General features: G+C 42.0%; 1 protein-coding gene across 1 annotated transcript in view; it reads right to left on the bottom strand.

The window, feature by feature from the left end:
• Positions 1–16,186, bottom strand: part of Glg1 (golgi glycoprotein 1) — a 109,452-nt gene extending 93,266 nt beyond the window's left edge. Inside the window, exon 1 of the mRNA XM_059263989.1 lies at positions 15,720–16,186. Within this exon, the coding sequence (XP_059119972.1) occupies positions 15,720–16,160 (441 nt within the window). The 5' untranslated portion in view covers positions 16,161–16,186. The remainder of the gene's footprint in view (positions 1–15,719) is intronic.
• Positions 16,187–19,615: the final 3,429 nt, after the last annotated feature.

Here is a 19,615-nt window from a genome sequence, read left to right as displayed (position 1 = left end):
CTCTGTATTTACACATTCTTTAAGAGGGCTCAGCCATTTTTCGTTCTCCAACTACACCTTTTTAAAGCTGAAATAGCTGTAAAATTTAGATTCAGTTCAACAGTTTGTTCTAAATTTACATCCTCTTACTGGAAACTGCTTTTAGTGCCTGGCTGTCATTTGAAACCCAACACAGCTAAAAACCTGTCCACGAAACCTCTCTCTTTCACAGCATTTATCAAAGCTGTAATTTTCCAAATACTGAGTGACTGAGTGTGTATGTGTGTGGTTTTGGGGATTAACACAGAGCCTCACACATGGAAGGTGAGCACTATCACTGAGTTATACCCCAAATTCAAAGATCTGTTTTTGTTTTGTTTTGATTTTCTGGTACTGGGAATTACTGTCAGGGCCTAGAATCTATTAAGCAAATGCTCTGCCACATCGTCTATATCATCAGCCCTTATTTGTAATTCCTTAATGCCTATCTCCTCTACCAGATGACATGCTCCATCAAAGTAGAGATCAGATCTTTGGGGAACAGGTAATTAGGGAATGATAATGGCCACATTCCATGTATCTACCATTATGTTTCTGGAACATAGTAAATGGATGGTATTTATCCGAAATTTGATCAACAAATGAAAACATATTATTAAACCAAATCCAAGTTTGTCAATAAATTTGAAGTCAACTAAAGATATAGTTCTTTTACCTAAAAACTTTCAATCACCTGTTTATAAGCTGTCTAAAAACACAGGGGTGTGGGAAGGTGGGACACAAGATGGCTCAATGGATCAAAGACTGCCACCAAACCTTATGACATAACTCAATCTCTCAAATCTACATGATGGAAGAGGAAAACCGACTTCCACAAGTTGTCCTCTATCTCCACAAGTTCTCATGTACACACAAATAAAAATTTATTTTTAAGTTTCCAGATCGCTGAGTGGCTAACTATTTCCCTTGTCCTCTGTGATAGGCAGATGATATTTTGGTGTTGTCATGGCAATGTTTTGCCCTAAATAATATATACATGAAAATATTCATTTTTTGAGACAGGGTCTTTAAACGTGATCCTCCTGCTCCAGCTTCTCTAGTGCTAGAATTATAGGCCATGTCAACATGCCTGGCTTATCTTAATTTTTAAAAAGTATTGTGTGAGCAGGCACAGTAGTGGCACACACCTTTAATCCCAGAGTACAGGAGGCAGAGGCAGGAGGTTCTCTGTAAGTTTGAGGCCAGCCTGGTCTACAAAGCAAGTTCCAGGGTAGCTAGGGCTGTTAAACAGAGAAACCCTGCATGCATACATACATATATATATATATATATATATATATATATATATATATATATATATATATATATACACACACACACACACACACACACACACACACGTAACAGAACAATAAAAAAAGAATTCAATGGGAAGTTTCCCATGCATCCTCTAGTAGTCTTGCTATTTCTTCCAGAGCATGCTAACATACATACAAGAAAATACTTTTTTTTTTTTCTTTGAGACAGGGTTTCTCTGTGTAGCTTTGCGCCTTTCCTGGAACTCACTCTGTAGCCCAGGCTGGCCTCGAACTCACAAAGATCCGCCTGCCTCTGCATCTCGAGTGCTGGGATTAAAGGCGTGTGCCACCACCGCCCGGCTGAAAATACTTTTTAATAAATATTTGCTGGGCAGTGGTGGCACATGCCCTTAATCCCAGCACTTGGGAGGCTGAGGGAGGTGGATCTCTGAGTTCAAGGCCAACAGGTCTACAGAGCTAGTTTCAGGACAGCCAAGGCTACACAATTTCTGGGGAGGAAAAAAGAGCCTCTGATGTCATATATGTCACACACACACACACACACACACACACACCTGTAGAATCCATCATTAAAGAAGTAAAATTACTGCTCACTAGTGTACCACCTTTTTTTTTAAATAAAGAATAAAAATAAGAATAAAAACCATCTTCTCTCCACTCCTATTTAATCACTTCTTTAGGTTGCTTCCAATTGTTATAAAAAAGAAAAAGACCTCTACATTTATTATACTGCTTATTATACAAATTCTGAATATTTTTTCAGAAAAAGGATTAGTAAGTCAAAAGATACATATGAACATTTAATAATTCTTCGTTGTTATTTTCAAGATGAAATCTCATATAGCCCAGGCTGGCCTCAAACTTGCTATGTAGCCAAAGCTGACTTTGAACTTTTGCTCTTTCTATGCACTTTCACTCATGAAGGATTAACTACCATAGCAACTGCTCTCCTCAAACATATTGTCAATTAGACAAAATTGAAACGTTCTGTTCAATCTTTGGAACTCTGATCTCTAAGCAGGAACTCAAACAGAATCTCACATTCTTGCTCAGTAGTTGAGGGAAATCACTACTCAGCAGATGTAAACTGGATAGAACTTGCAAGAACAGTCAACAAAGAAATAGCAGAGAACTGGTTAAAAAAAATTACAACAAAACAAAACCCCACAACAGATTTGCATGGGACCCTTCCTTGTGTATAATAAAAACTTAGTAGACTTGTTAAAGTAAAGAAACAGGACTATGGCCAATGACAAGAAAAAACAGCTCACCAGGAACCGATCAATAAATGAGATTTCAAACTGGGCAGAGTAGTGCATTCCTTTAATCCCAGCACTCAGGGTGTAGAGGCAGGCGAGTCCCTGTGAGTCTGTGAGTTTAGGCCAGCCTGGTCTATACAGTAAGTCCCAGGACAGCCAGGGCTATACAGAGAAACTATATAGAGACTCTGTTTCAAAAAAAACAATAAGAGAAATGAGAACCCCAAACAGTAGATGGAAGTAGACCAAAGGAAGCCTGGCCTGGCAGTTCCTGCCAGACCTCAGCATGTTACAGGCAAATGCAGGTGGATCCCTGAATTCCAGACCAACCAGGACCACGTAATGAGACTCTGTCTCAAAGAAGAAAATAAAAAATTAATAAATTAACTAAAAAAGAAAAAGAAAAGGAAAAAAATGAAGTATACTGATGATACACAAAAAAAGAACCTTAAAAAGGTAATGAAAAAGAAATGAAATCTATTTTTAAGTGATTAAATCAAACTTCTACATATGAAACAGAGCATCTAAAATAAAATAAAATAAAAAAATACACAAGGCATAGTGATGACCATCTTTACTCCCAGCACTAGGGAGACAGAGACAGAGGCAGGTGGCTCTCTGAGTTCAAAGCCAGCCTGGTCTACATATTGAGTTCCAGGCCAGCCAAAGCTATATAGTGAAACCCTGTCTCAAACACACACACAAAAAAAAAACAAAATAAAACAAAACTAAATAAAATACTATAATGGAAGTGCTAGTTATGGTGGCACATACTTGTAATTCCATCACTAAGGAAGCTGAGGCAGGAAGATTGAAAGTTGAAAACCAGCCTGGTCTACATAATAAGTTCAAGGCAAACCTGGGTTTTATAAGAGACCTTGACACAAACAAAACTATTGGATAGTATTAATATTAGACTGAAACACATTAAAAGACCTACGAACATGAAGACATTGCAACAGCAATACCCAAGTGAAATATATCAAGAAAATAAAACATAATGGGGTATGTATGTAAGACATCAGCATTCAATCTAATTTATATAAGACCAGAGTTCAGGAATGGAGGAAGAACAGAAAAACTGTAAAAATACGGGCTCCCAGTATGTGTTTAAATTTTGATTAAATAAAAAATTAAAAAGGATTATCAAAACACAAAAAACAAATACAATATCTGTATAACTGTGAAAGCAATCTGAAAAGTGACACAGTAATGTGGAAAGACAGGCACTTTGCTTTAGGTTTGCCATCTAAGCTCTCATAATACTATGGGACTTGGGCAAATCACAGTCTGATTGAGGGGCTTGCCTGACTTGTTACATTGATTTCTTTTGACATGAAGTAGTTAGTACTGTGTTACCAAGTTGACCTCAAACTCCTAGATTCAAGTAATCCTGTCATCTTAGCCTCCCACATAGCTGGGGTGGAAGGTATACACCACACATATCTTGTTTTTAATGGTAAAATAAGGCTGGATCTCTCATATCTATCAATTGTGGTTATTAACTGTGGCAAACGAGATAAGAAGGGTTTCATAAATTAAGTATTAATGCTTGACCAGAATAAAGAAATATTTGGGAAAGAGGTAGTTAGATAAACACATAGTTTTAAATAAATCAGTAACATGGCACTTGCCTGTAACCCCAGTATACTTATGAGGTTGAAGCAGAATAGGAATTTGAGGTCAGTCTGGGCTACATATTGAAACTCTCAAAGAAGCTGAAACAAAGGTGGTGTAAACCTTTAATCCCAAAACCTGACAAACAGAGGCAGGTGGATCCTGGTGAATACTGTTCTATATAATGAGTACCAGGCCCGCAAAGGCTGCACAGTGAGACTCAGTCTCAAACAAAACAAAAACAAAAACACAGAAAAGGAAACAAAAATTTGAAATATGTACATAAAGGAAATAACAAAACCCTTCCCAAAATACCACGGTATGGTGTCTGTCTAGCATGCACCACAAAAATCATATAAATCCTGGAAACTCAAAATTGTAACTTTGTACTCTCCAGAAATCTACATTACTCTGTGTATTTTTAGATGTAGGTAGTAAGATGTGTATGAAACCAGTACAAAGTAAGGCAGTAAAGTTGGCTGAGAAATCAGGCTAATGAATGTGAGTCCCTCCGCCAACACTTAAGAGAAAGGGAGCCACACCAACACGTCTTCTGACTTCAGCGTTCTCTGACCTAATTTCTATTTCAGAATACTTTCAAGTTGGAAATAAAAATAAAAACACTGTAAGTTCTTGCAGCTTCTTATAGTGATTTTAAAAAGCCAAGATGATGTGATGGCTTATGCCAATAATCTCAACACTCAAGAGGGTGAGGTACTAGGATCACCCAGAGTTCAAGGCCAGTCTGGGATAGGGTAAGACCCTAACTAAACACACACACACACAAACAAAATAACTGTGGTTTTTTTTTTTTTTGTTTTTGTTTTCCTGAGACAGGGTTTCTCTGTGTAGCTTTGTGCCTTTCCTGGATCTCACTCTGTAGCTCAGGCTGGCCTCAAACTCACAGAGATCCGCCTGCCTCTGCCTCCCAAGTGCTGGGATTAAAGTGTGTCCCCGTCCCAGTCCCCCCCCACCCTCCCCACCCCCACCCCCCGTGTGTCCCCTCCAAAATAACTGTTTTTAAAAAATCTTTCAAAGCTTGGCGGTGATGGTGCACACCTTTAGCTCCAGCACTCAGAAGGCAGAGGCAGGCGGATCTCTATGAGTTGGAAGCCAGCCTGGTCTACAGAATGAGTTCCAAGACAGGCTCCAAAAGCTACACAGAGAAACCCTGTCTCGAAAAACCAAAACCAAACAAGCAAACAAACCAAAAAAATGGAGTTTTGAGCTGCTCACGACTTTATATAACCCCAGCGCTTGGGAGGCAGAGGCAGATTTCAGAGTTCTAGGCCAGCCTGATCTACAGTGAGTTCCAGGATAGCCAGGGCTACACAGAGAAACCCTGTCTTGAAAAACAAAACAAAAAATGGAGTTTTTCTGTAATAGGTATCTACTCCAAATTTTAGAAGCCTCTAGGCCAAAAGAACTTGGGAAACTGAGGTAGGTAGAATTTTAGTCCAGCTGGGTGGTGGTGGTGGTGGTGGTGGTGGTGGTGGTGGTGGTGGTGGTGGTGGCGGCGGCGGCGGCGGCGGCGGCGGCGCAGGCCTTTAATCCCAGCATTCAGGACGCAGAGGCAGGTGGATCTCTGTGAGCTCCGCCGTAGAGCCTGGTCTACAGAGCGAGCTCTAGGACAGCCAGGGCTACACAGAGAAAGCCCAGGCTACAAGAAAGACTACAAAGAAACAGAAAGTAGAGGCAGGCAGCAGGCGGAGTGGTACACACTAAATCTTTAGCACTCGGGGCTAGGGCAGAAGCAAAGGCAGAAGGATCTCTGAGTTCCAGGACAGCTAGTACTACATAGGGAGATCCCGCAGTGGTGGGTGGCAGGGAATAAAGGAAAGAAAAGAACAAGTTTTCACCCCACTCATCACTTTTTTAATGATGCTAAGAATCAAACCCAAGGTCCCAAGCATATTGAGCAAACACTGCCACTAAGCCACATTCCTAGTCCTAGCTTTATTTTTTTCCTTGAAGACAAGATCTTCCATCTTGCTATACCTAGATATAGAGGGATACAGATGATCTTCCTACACACAAAATCTCATCCCAGGATTCTAGGAGTGTACTCTGAAATGTTCTTGATGGACCCTTGGAAGGATTATAAAAAGGTGGGGACGCCCAACACATTAATGCACAGCAATAAATTCAGCGACAGGCAGTTTAAGGCAAGAAAACTTCAAAAAAAACAGTACCTTGAAGTTAGCATAGGCTATGTGTAGTGATAATCTGCCTCAAGAAACAAAAAGGCCAGGCATGGTAGTCCCTGCCTGCAAACCCGGCACTGAAGGCAGAGGCAGGCAGAACTCTAAACTCAATACCAGCCTGGTCTACACAGGGTGAGAGGGGAGAGAGACAGAAAAACTGCCCTGAAGTTCTCTGGCCACTCACCTGTTACAGACAACACAGAAACAAGAGGAATCCTACCTCAGAAACAAGTGGAAGGATAAACTTCCCAAAGTGTCTTGATCTCCACATGTATATTGTGGTGTGTGCACTCCACATGACTGATATCTATGCTCCCCTCCAAAGCTTTAAAATTAAAAATATTAAGATATTAATATGAGCTAGATAAGGTGGTATAGCCTTTAATCCCAGCACTCTGGAGGCAGAGGCAGGCAGATCTCTGTGAGTTCCAGGCCAGCCAGTATTACATGAGACACTGTCTCAAAGGGGGGTGGAGGGTAGGCAGTAGGAAGAGGTTGACTGATCTAAAATCATGGTGATGTGAGCTGATCCAAGACTTTAACTCCAAAGCCCATTCTGTTTTCCTCATCATACTACTGCTCCTCATATATTAAGTTCCACATGACAATAAGACCTTAACTCTTCTGATTTTTATTTCATGTACAATAGATGTATGCTCAGTAGTCACATTACATATGGCAGACTTTGCTTGTTATTAGAACTCCCCCAAGTCAGGTGGAGTGGCACACCCGTACTTGGGAAGACTGAAGTAGAACCAGCCGAGGCTACATAGTTTAAGGATAGCTTGGGTTACACAGGAAGACCCAGTTTCAAAAATCGAATAAACTGGCCAGGTGATGGTGGCACACGCCTTTAATCCCAGCACTCAGGAGGCAGAGCCAGGCAGATCTCTGTGAGTTCGAGGCCAGCCTGGTCTACAGAGCGAGATCCAGGACAGAACCAAAACTACACAGAAAAACCCTCTCTTGAAAAACCAAAAATCAAATAAACCACATAAAAAAAACTCCAAATTCCCAATATACCCTTTTTCTTCATCCTTAAAACTTACTGTCCACTTTCACACTGTTACGACACCATAAAGTTAATATGATAAGTATGAGAATTTAGGGGATTCTGTTCCATGCCATACTTGTTTGTTTTTTTTTTTTTTTTTTTTTTAATGTGGGTGGTAGGGATCTGAAAAGAGGTTCTTATGTCTGTGCAGAAAGCCTGCTCTCTTAGCAAGTGTACTAGTTCCCAAATTTATTATTATGTTTTAAGATTCACTTATTTTATGTGTATGAGTGTTTTGCTTGTGAGTGTGTGTGTGTGTGTGTGTGTGTGTGTATGTGTGTATCACATGTGTCTGATGCCCACAGAGATCTGAAGAGTGCATCAAATTCCCTAGAAATGGAATCACAGATGTTTGTGAGCTGTGGGTGCTGTGAACTGAACCCAGGTCCTCTGCAAGAGCAGTACATGCTCTTAACTGCTTAGTCAATGTTCCAGCCCCCAAATTTATTATTTTTTAAAGGAATATAAAAACATCTTAAGTGCTGCAGGCCACAAGTAAATGAAATAGAGATTCAGCTGTATATAATAAAGTTATACCTAGAAGGGTCCAGGAAATTCTTCTAGAGGAAAGTCAAATATCAAGGAATATTTGATGATATTCAGCTTTTAATATATCAGCTGTCTTTTGCTTTGAATTTCTTAGGTGCTTATATATTACTAGGCCTTAAAGACAAAAAGCGTAAGCTTCTCAGACCTACTGCTGATCTACTAGGTAAAACGCCTACAGAGCCTAGAAGACAGGCAGGTATGTAGATGTATAGCTTTGTTTCTTGTGCAACCCATCAGACCATCCCTTTCCTTCAGGCCTATTGGCATGCCAGAGCTACTGACCAAGACAAAAGAGTTTTTTGCATAACCAGTTGCAGTAAAGACTGGTCTAGGCAGAGTCGTGTGGCTGGAGAGAAGAGAATAAGATAGTTTCTGTAGATGGTAAGGCAAACTGGCTCGGGCGGCTGAGTAAGGAGCAAGAAAAAGTTCTGCTTCTCAGGAGAGAAGAGGAAGGAAAGATGGATGAAGGAACAGGGGACAAAGAGGAGAGCGAAAGCATAAGAGCTTAGTTATTACTAGGGCTATGAGAGGACAGAAAAAGAAGGGACAGAGAGGAACTGAGTGTCCGAATAGAACTGACACTGTAGACAGAAGTTTGTTATAGAGAAATAAAGTAAATGGATGTAAGAAACTGATGTACATAGATTCTCTTCCCTCAGATACCCCATGCCAGACATAGCGTCTTCCCCAGGACTCTGGGAAGGATTTTCTCAGGGCAGGCTCCTGGGAAAATTCCAATATTTAAGACCTTATTCAAAAGCCAGGTTCTACCTTAACCACAGCATTTGGGAGGTGGAGGCAGGAGAACCAATTCAAAGACCAGCTTGAGCAACACAGGAGTGAATTGAAGGCAACCTAAGCTACAGAGTTCCCATCTTTAAAATAATAATAATAAAACAAACAAACAAAAAAACAGAGCTGGGCATGGTGGCACAGGCCTTTAATCTCAGAACTCGAGAGGCAGAGGCAGGTGGATGTCTGTGAGTTCCAGACCAAGCTGGTCTACAAATCAAGTTCCAGAACAGCCATAGCTGTGACACAGAAAAACCCTGTCTAGAGAAAAAGAAAAATAAACTGTCTTGGTCAGGTATTTCACAGGCACTACAAATGCCACAAATTCAATCTAATGGTTTGATGACCTTAAACTTTTTTGTTTTGGTTTGGTTTTTTGAGACAGGGTCTCTCTATGTAGTCCTGGCTGTCCTTGAACTCAGAGCCTCCTGCCTTTGCTTCCCAAGTGCTGGGTTGAAGGCATGTACCATTCTATCCAGCTAACTTGAGGGTTGGAGTTAGTTAAAGGCATATACCACTCTACCCAGCTAACCTTGAACTTCTGATCCTCCTGCTTCCCTTTTCCAAGTGCTGGTATTGCCTCCTTTATTATATGGTGATAGGGTCAAACACAAGGCTTTTGGTTAAGCAAGTACTCTACCAACTGAGATACATTCCCAGCCCTAAGATATAGGATTTCTTTTTTTTTTTTTTTTTTTTTTTTTTTAAAGATTTATTTATTTGTATACAGTGTTCTGTCTGCACATATCCCTGCAGGCCAGAAGAGGGTGCCAGATCTCATTACAGATGGTTGTGAGCCACCATGTGGTTGCTGGGAATTGAACTCAGGACCTTTGGAAGAACAAACAGTGCTCTTAACCTCTGAGCCATCTCTCCAGCCCAAGATATAGGATTTCTAATCCTTTTGCCTCTACCTCCAGAGTGTTAATATCACAAGCCTATGCCACCATGCTGGATTTATTTGGTGCTAGGGCATCAAACCCAGGACTTCATGGATGTTAGGCAATCACTCTATTAACTACCTGCATCCCTAGTACTCAATTTAATGTTACTTGATTTCAGTAAATTAATGCTGAATGAAAATAGATGTCTGGCTCTCTTCCTTTACTTATTATTTTTAGATTCCAGTCCACACTTCTTGTCCCTCCAAACTCTATTTTAATGCAGATACAAAGGTTATTACTAAGCCAGCTCTGAGCTCTGAGGGACACTACTTTGAGATCCTTTCTTTTTTTGGTTTTTCGAGACAGAGTTTTTCTGTGTAATAGCCCTAGTTGTCCTGGAACTCTTTTTGTAGACCAGGCTGGCTTGAGATTCTTTCTTGAGTTTCAAATTTATCTAACTCACCCTAATAAAGATGTGTCACTGGCTGATTTCAGTTTTATTGGAGTATTATTCCTCTGGATGAAGTTAAAATATCCCTTATAGTCAATAGATGAAGCAAGCTGAAGATCTGATTTTTCCATTAACAAGATTAGAAGGTATTTTCTTTCTTTCACTGAAGGATGGGGTGTCAGACAGGGGTACTGTAGTGCAGGTTGGCCTAGAACCTACAACAATCCTGCCTCAGTAGCCTGAGTACTGAGATTACAGATGTATATCATCACACCTGGAAAAAAGTAGCTCATTTTAATAATATATTTTAATTAACTCAATACATACAAATTATCATTAAATAGATAATCAAGATAAAAACTGAAAGAAAAATGGCACTATCTTCTAAATCAAGTGTGTGCCTTACACTGTATACCTCAATTCAGAGTAGACACGGCTCAACTGTGTAGCAGCTACAGCAGACTTGTGATTGCCACACCGAACAGTACAGTCCTGAAGTGTAAACACTATCTTACAGTTTACAGACTTACCTGAGGCAAGTTACTGAACTTGTTTCCCTCATTTAAAAATAAAAATAGTGGGGCTGGAGAGGTGGCTCAGAGGTTAAGAGCACTGGCTGCTCTTCCAGAGGTCCTGAGTTCAATTCCCAGCAACCACATGGTAGCTCACAACCATCTACAAAGAGATTTGGTGCCCTCTTCTGGCATGCAGGCATACATGCAGGCAGAACACTGTATATATAATAAATAAATCTTTTTTAAAAAATAAATAAATAAAAATAGTAAAGCTAGGCATTGTGGCCACACACTTGTAGTCTCAGTAATTGTGGGGGGTGGCAGGAAGACTGGAAATTTGAGGTCATCCTCTTGCTGCAAAGGGAATTCTAGGGCAACCTAGGCAAAAAAAAAAGTTGAGCATGGAGGCTCCGCATAACCCTAGTATGAACTCAGAAGTCTGAGGACTAGCCTTGAGTTCAAGTCCAGCCTATGATACAGAATAAGACTCTGTCGCAAAATTCCTCCTCTACTAGCCAGGTGATGGTGGTGCATGTCTTTAATCCCAGGATTCAGGAGGCAGAGAAAGATGGATCTCTGAGTTAGAGGCCAGCCTGGTCTACAGGGCTAGTTCCAGGACAGCCAGGACTACACAGAGAAGCCCTGTCTCTAAAAACCAAAAAGAGAAACAATAAGTGCTATTATCAATATCTATATTACTAACACTGAGCAGTGTCTTATACACAGGATTCAGTAAATATTTGCTGACAGATTAAAAAATTAATTACCGCCCCATTAAATTCTTTAAAAATCGACAGATGACAAATAAATAGGGCTAGAGAGAGCCGTCAGAGGCTGTCATCACTTGCTTCTCTTGCAGGGGCCTTGACGGCTCACAACTACCCAAATCTCTAGTTTCAGGGGATCAGATGCCCTCTTCTGGTCTCTATGGGCACCAGGCACCCATATGGCACACATACATACATGCTGGCAAAACACTCATCTACGTAAAATAAAAATAAGTAAATATAGAAAGGCGCAAAGCTACACAGAGAAACCCTGTCTCGAAAAACCAAATAAATAAATAAATCTAAAAGAAAAAAAAAAAGCTTGACAAAGGTGGCAGAATGCTAGAAAAAGACACCTAATGCTGCAGGCATACAAACACATACATCAAACACAGCAGATATAGACAGACAGACAGACAGACAGACAAAGTTAATGGCAGTACTGACCAAAAGTCCAATTTACTTTTTGTGCTGTTCATAGAGCCAATTTAAGTAACAGGAAAATATAACTAATTCTTCTATTTCAGTAATAAAAATCCTGGTTCAGGTGAGCTGGGATTTTAGATTCATTTCATTACACAGAAATTTTTTTCATGATAGACCCAGACCAGTAGTTAATTAGCATTATCTGATATTGCTGGCTTGTCTGCCTGAGAAATCAACACTATTTCAGTGCACAGAAGCTGCTGCTACTCTACTGTTTTTGATAGTGAAGAAAAGAGATTCTAGTACTAGACGGCCCTTCCTATTTTGTATCTATTTACACATACATCTTCAAGAGCTACATACTAGTTTCTCTAGCTGAAAACACTAACATGAATCATAAACTATATAGTCTCAGTCAGAAGACTGGGTAAACATCAGCTTCGCCACTGACAATAAGACAAGACTACCTGTTGCTGCCCATTTCTCAATTAAGACAATAAAATACCACTACCCACCTCACAGGACTATCAAGAGTATTAATTAGATAAAGACAGTGTGGTCTAGGTATACAGTCAAGTGAATGATTAACAGTTTAACAGCTGGGTCTGGTGTCTCAGTCCTCTAAAGTCAATTTCAAGACCAATAACGACTATAAAGTGAGTTCTAGGACAGCCTTGGCAATTGATTGAGTCCCTGTCTCAAAAGTCGAAAGAGAAAGTAAAATGAGGGCCAGTAACAGCGCAGTGGTAGTGTTTGTGCCTGGCATATAAAAGGCTCTGGGGCCGGGCGGCGGCGGTGGCGCACGCCTTTAATCCCAGCACTCGGGAGGCAGAGCCAGGCAGATCTCTGTAAGTTCGAGGCCAGCCTGGGCTACCAAGTGAGTTCCAGGAAAGGCGCAAAGCTACCCAGAGAAACCCTGTCTCGAAAAAAATTAAAAAAAAAAAATAATAATAATAAAAAAGGCTCTGGGTTCAATCCTTAGTACTGCAACAAACAAACAATTAACAAAAATGCTTACCTATTGAGTTTGAAAGTGGGTTTAATAGCCAGGGGCAGTGGCTATTTAATCCTACCACTTGGGAGGCAGAGGCAGGTAGATCTCTGAGTTCCAGGCCAGCCTGATCTAAATAATGAGTTCCAGGCCAGCCAGGGCTACACAAGACCCTGTCGCAAAAAGCAAAGTTTGTTAATACTGAGATTTTACTTTCTGCTCATTATATAAAAGAGCCCATCTTAAATAAATACAAAGTATTTACCCTAAACAAAGACTTAGTGACTCACAACTTTTATGAGATTAATATATTCATAGATGGTACTAAGAAATATTTTTAAGATTCCAGACACACACTGAATAAAATGGCATTTGGGATGTGCTTTAAAATATCAGTCTTGAGCCGGGAATATTGGCACACACTTTTGATCCCAGCATTCGGGAGGCAGAGGCAGGTGCACCTCTGTGAGTTCCAGGCCAACTTGTTTACAAAGTGAATTCCAGGACAGCCAGGACTACACAGAGAAACCCTGTCTTGGAAAACAAAACACAACAAAAAATGAACTAGAGAGATAGATAAGGGGTGTCATAGCTCCACGGTAGAGTGCTCAGTTGAGCAAGTGAAGCCCATCATTATACTAAAAATTTGGCTTCTTCCTCCCAAAATAGTGGGTCTCCAATTTACATAACACTCTCTTCCTCTAGAACATAAAATCACATCCATCAATTTACTCATCTTCTACCAACTAACAATATTTTCTAAGTTCCAGCACTTAAGTAGGTACTCTGGAACATAACAACAACAACAACAACAACAACAACAACAAAGGCATGAAATGTAGTTGCCAACCATCAGAGTTTATATATGATCCCGACAAAAGAAGATGATGAGTGTACTGAAATATCCTTACTGGGAAACAGAAACTTAAAATCAACGGTAGACCAGTGACTACATTTTCAGACCAGAGTAATTTTCTTTATGGAAACTCATCTAAGAAAAAAGATACTAAGTTAAAGACTCCAAAATTAGACAAGTCTGTTCTTTATAGATGGAGTGTGCCTCTACATACTTTTACGTGCAGACCATTCAGTGCTCCTGTAAGGGGAGGTTTACAGATCTCCATAATGTACACAGCATTAGGCACTCCAAACTGGGCTTTTTTGCCACTTTCCCCTCATAATATCTTATTTCTAGAACAACCCAGTAATAATGTATTTATTTAGTGACCGATATTAGGATCTTAGCTTAAAGGAACAACATCTAGTACGTATCCTCAAAAATCAAATAGAAAATTCCAAGAAGTTTGACAGAGTTAAGAATTTTGGCTATAGCCAAGCAGTGGTGACAAAAGCCTTTAATCCCAGCACTCGGGAGGCAGAGGCAGGAGGATCTCTGTGAGTTCGAGGCCAGCCTGGGCTACAGAGCGAGTTCAGGACAGCCAAAGCTACACAGAGAAATCCTGTTTCGAAAAATAAAAACAAAAAACAAATGGGGGGGGGCTATATCTACCTCTTAGTCTTCACGCTATACATGAGAACTCTGGTGGCTCTGGAAACTCTCTGGCCCTTGATTTTGATTTTGTATGTCTTTTCCTCTTCTGCCTTACTTTTTTTTTGTAAATAGTCTTAATGTTGGCCTGGCTGGTCTGGAACTCTCTACTTATACCAGACTAGCCTCAAACTCAGAGAAAAATCTGCCAGCCTCTGCTTCTCAAGTGCCTGGATTAAACAAACGGGTACACCATCAAGAAGGTATATAATACTAAATAAAGCAGCAAGACTAGCAAATGTCTTCAAACCAGTGGTCCCCTTGTGGCCTCGAAAAACCCCGAAGACACACTCTTCCAAACGAAATGATCGAACAGCAGCTTCTTCTTGCCAACCTTTGGGACTAATCCTATTTATCTAAACCTTTGAAAAAAAAGGATTTCTACCAATATGCACTCATGTCTGTAGCACCATATCTAGAAAAGTTATCAATGTCTTTTGTTGAACCACACCAAGCAATATGAGAACTAGAGCTCATTAATAGGTACTGTTAAAATTATTTCAAACTAGGAGAAGTTGTCCAGTCAGAGGAAGATGCCTCCAGTAGGTGGCCGGCCAGCCTGGGCTACATAGCAGATCTCTCTCAAAAACAAACAACTATATTCAGACTTCAGAAAGGCCCCACAACACAATCACAAACACTGTATATTTATTATAGCTTCAAACGCTGCCTGCAACTTTCTCAAGCTTTAGGGTTCCAAGCGACATGAAGGAATAGTCTAAAAATGAGGTCCTTTACAAACTGATCACAGGAAGTGAAGAAAAAAAAAAAAAAGCATAGTTTCAGCACCAGGTAAATAATAAGGATTTACCAATTACAAAGGAATGTGGTAAAAACCGTAAATTCGGCTCTTTACTACATACACACTAGAAGAGAACCCAGGTTACCTAACAAAGTATCTACTGCTAAATAAACAGCAGATCTATCTTTAACAGTTTGACTATGTCGACCATTTTTTACACTGAAATGCATTGCTACAAACTGTCGAGGTCGAAACTGATAGTAAAAATCCTAAACTGGTTTTCGGCCCACTCTGCCTAGAGCATCACACAAAAGACAGGGGCGCAAACAGAAACATGCTCCTAGGCCTTCGCCTACCGAGGCCGTGAGTCGAGGTCTCGATCCCAGAACACCGCGACAGGGAGCGAAGTAAGGGATCGGGGAAGGAAGGAAGTAGAGGTAGGGTCCACTTGCCCGAATGCACCCGGGAGTGAGGGACAGAAACGAGAGTGAGGCGCGAGCACAGCCCTAATGGAAAACAGCTAGGGAAGCTGCAGCCCGGCATCCACGGCTTCCAGGCCGGCGACACCCTCCAGCCCACACCAGGCTGGGCCCTCCTCCCAGGCCCGTCCCACCTTCTCACCTCCCTCACGTCCTGCAGGCACTCGAGCACCGCCAGGTTGTTGCTCCAGGTGTGCTTGGGGCACACACGGGTCACGTCTTCTCTGCAGGACTCTTCCTCCGCCAGCTTCCAGCCTCCGCCAGTCCCGCCGGGCCCCGCTCCGCCCCGCCGGGCCGAGGGCCCGCCCGCCGGGAAAGCAGGCTGCTGCTGCTGCTGCTGCTGCTGCTGCTGCTGCTGCTGCTGCTGCTGCTGCTGCTGCTGCTGCTGCGATAACTGAGACAGCTGAGGTGGCTGCTGCCCCGCCGGGCTGCCGCCACCAGCTTGGCCTAGGAAAGACACAATGTTGGCCCCCAGACCCTGTCCCTGACCGTGGCTGTTCTGGGCCCCGGCTGCCGCTAGCAGCAGCAGCTGCAACGCCGCCGACAAGCGAAACATCCTCCGTACACGTCCACACACCGCCATCTTGGGTTCGCGGCGAGCTCGACGCACCCGCCGGCGACGTGTATTTAAATGAGGGGCGGAGCCGCGGGCGTGGGCTGGCGTGGCTCCGCCCCAGCGAGTGGTAGCGCCCCGGGGACGGAGAGCGCTGCGAAGGGCCCACGCCCTGGACCGGGCTGGCGGGAAAGTGCTTTTCCTTCCCGGAGGAGCTGCTGGAGCTGCTTAGAAAAACCCGAGTAGGGGCACCATGGTCTAATTCTCTTGATAGCCGTCATGGAAAAGAAAAAAAAGAAATGAATTTAGGCTGCCCCAACCAAGATGGCCGGTGGATATTTCTCCGGTTCAGAGACTTGGGAGGGAGAGGGATTAAAAAAAAACTTTTGTGTGTTTGGAGATGAACTTCAAAACCAGATGTATTGCGAGATCTGAGAGCCTCACTTGGTGTCTGACCTTCCTTACCTGTATTCTTAGAGGTCCAGACGGCAGGTGAGTGAAGGTTAAGCGCACGTAAGTCATAATCCTTGCTCGTGGGCCTTCTAGGTGATTGCTCAGATGTAAAGTAAAACTGTGAACATTATGGATAAAAAACAAGGAGGGGCTGGTGATGTAGGTCAGCTGGTAGAGAGTGTTTTCCTAGCATGCACAAAGCCGTGGGTTTGATCCTCTGCCCTGCATAAACCGGTTGTGGTGGCATATGCCTGTGATCTAACACTCAGGAGGCATAGGTAGGAGTTTGAGGCCAGTGTGAGACTGTCTTAAAAAAAAAAAAAAAAGGTAAGGAAAGTACCTGGCCTGTAACATGAAATTCCAAAAGCTATAGTCAATATTATTAAACTTAAAGGGCCATGCCTGGAAATCTTAGTTAAGAACCAGAATTTAGATGTCCATCCCTCCCCCCCCCCCTTTTTTTTTTTTTTTTTTTCTGCTTTTGAAACAAGGTCTCACTTCACTGTTACAGAGCCCTGGCTGACCTGAAACTCTATGTAGACCAGGCTGGTCTCCAACTCAGAGATCCACCGCCTCTGCCTCCTGTAAGCCACTAAGCCCAACCAGACTCATATTTAAAGGATGAAAGGAATTAGCAAAAACGTGCTTTTGAGGACACAGGTTAAGCTTGTATCAGCAAATATTCTTGCTGACCTATATGCAACATCTTCAACATCGCCTCACTACACACTAGTGACCCCTCCTTCTTAGGCTGAGAGCTTCAAGCTTCGGGAAGCCTCTTCACATCCAGCTTGTCACCTAAGCCAGCATCGTGAAGGTTAGGTTCTAATTCAATTGAGAAATCTTTGTATTGAGGGGAGATCTTAATGGTTCTGTACAGAGAGATTAAATGAACTGCCCAGAATGAACTCTGCTAGTCTACAGATAGTTTTCTACTAGAACCCCTGATCCTGCCACCCTGGTACACTTTTATCCCCTTCCAGCAATTCAGAATGTTAGTGGTAAATGAAGACAACTTGAGACATGAACTCTCTACTGATCAGCATGTTTAGAAACACAGTTTCACAAACGGATGGAAAGCTGAGAAGATAGCTAAGAGGTTAAGAGTAGAGGCTGCTCTCCCACAGAACTGGAATTAGATTCCCACCACCCACATGGGAGCTAAAAACTATCTGTAACTGCGGCCCCGGGGGCTCCAGTGCCCTCTTCTGGCTTCTGTGGGAACTGCATGCACATGGTGCATAAACACTCATGCAGGCAAAACATCCATACACAAAAATAAGTAATAAAAAAATATTTAAAGCAAAACAAATAAAAAGATATGTGGTGGAGCATGACTTTAATCTCAGCATTCAGGAGGCTGAAATAGAAGGATCTCTGTGAATTTGATGTCAGCCAGATATACATAGCAAGTGTCAGGCCAGCCAGGGCTTCATAGACCCTGTCTGAAAAAGAAAACAAACAAAAAAAGCCAAACTCGGGAGGCAGAGCCAGGTGGATCTCTGTGAGTTCAAGGCCAGCCTGGGCTACCAAGTGAGTTCCAGGAGAGGCACAAAGCTACACAGAGAAACTCTGTCTCGAAAAACCAAAAAAAAAAAAAAAAAAAAAAAAAAAGCCAAACAAGCATAAAACTACAGCTTCTGCTGTTCTGAAACCATAAATGGATAGTTAATACTAGACTCGAATCAGAAGAGTTGGATAAGGGCTTAAGAGTTGGGAAAGGAAACCTCGAGAACACTCTGTAGGTTCAAACTGCCCACTGTGGCTGGCCCTGGTCTCTTATCTCTAGGAATGGAAGTTATGTTGGCATTTCCACAGCACTTGCCCTTATTATTACCACAAAATTATCTGGAGGTTCCCCTAAACTTAATCATGGACTAAAGTAGCTCAGGATGGACTCGATAAATATATTTCAGAGTATTTATATGACATACTAAGTCTCAAACGTCAACATCACCAGAAGTCCTTGAGGTTACTAAGGGCCATTAATTTTCAATACTGGGTTTGAAAGTGCTCAGATAACAAGTGGGAGATTATTTTAAGCCAGTCTAAGGTTAGAGATTGACAGTCTGCTCAGAGAAGGCAGCGGTTGCCTATCTTTCATCTTGCACTGAGCAAATCCTACACCAAGCCACAGATTGTGTCTAGTGATAGGGAGGAAGATAAATCTATCTTGAAGTCTCAGTGACCAAGAAACGAGACACTGAGAAATCTGGGAACCTGGCCAGCTCAGGCTGTGTCCCACAAATCTAGACTTTACAGAAGGCATAGACTCTAACCAGTAGAGAGATGGCTGATTTTTACTAAGGCCTTCTGGCCCCATTAACTTTTCAGTATAAAATACACCATGTCAGGCCAGGCATGGTAGCTCATGCCTTGTAATTCCAGTACTTGGGAGAGAGGAGCAAGACGTGAAGAGAAACACTGCAAGTTCCACCTGTGAACACACACACACACACACACACACACACACACACACACACACTCAGTACCTGGGCACATAGCTCAATGGTTTAGCATGTGCTTAGCATGTAAGGCCCTAGGTTCAGCCCCTAGACTTAATAAAATACACTACCTCTATCAGAAGTAGGAGTTGTTTTTACTCCTTATACTGTTTTAAGATCTCTAATTTATTTATTCAATAGATACTGTTGACCATTTTTGTCTTGGTTTTTGGAAAAAGGGCCTTGATACAGAGACCAGGCTGGCCTATATCTCACTGTGCAGCCCAAACTGGCCTTGGTCTCTGGATCCTCTTGCCTTGGCCTCTCAAGGGTTGGGATTATAAACTGAGCCACCACATCTGCTGATGAACATTTTCTAAATATGCCAGGCCTTGCTTAAGAGCTGTCATATGTAAGGGATAAACAATAGGACAGCTAGAAAAATGTTAAGACAGTGGGGTGTGGTGGTTGGTGCATACCTTTAAGCCTTGAATTCCAGCACTCAGGAGGCAGAAACAGGCAAGATTTCTGATAATAATAATAGATGTAAGATAATTTCAAACAGTATAAGTGCTCTGAAGAACCATA

The sequence above is a fragment of the Peromyscus eremicus genome, chromosome 5 (assembly GCF_949786415.1).
Source record: "Peromyscus eremicus chromosome 5, PerEre_H2_v1, whole genome shotgun sequence".
Lineage (NCBI taxonomy): Eukaryota > Metazoa > Chordata > Mammalia > Rodentia > Cricetidae > Peromyscus > Peromyscus eremicus.
The sequence above is the reverse complement of the archived record's forward strand: the minus strand, read 5'-3'. Positions and strand labels throughout refer to the sequence as shown.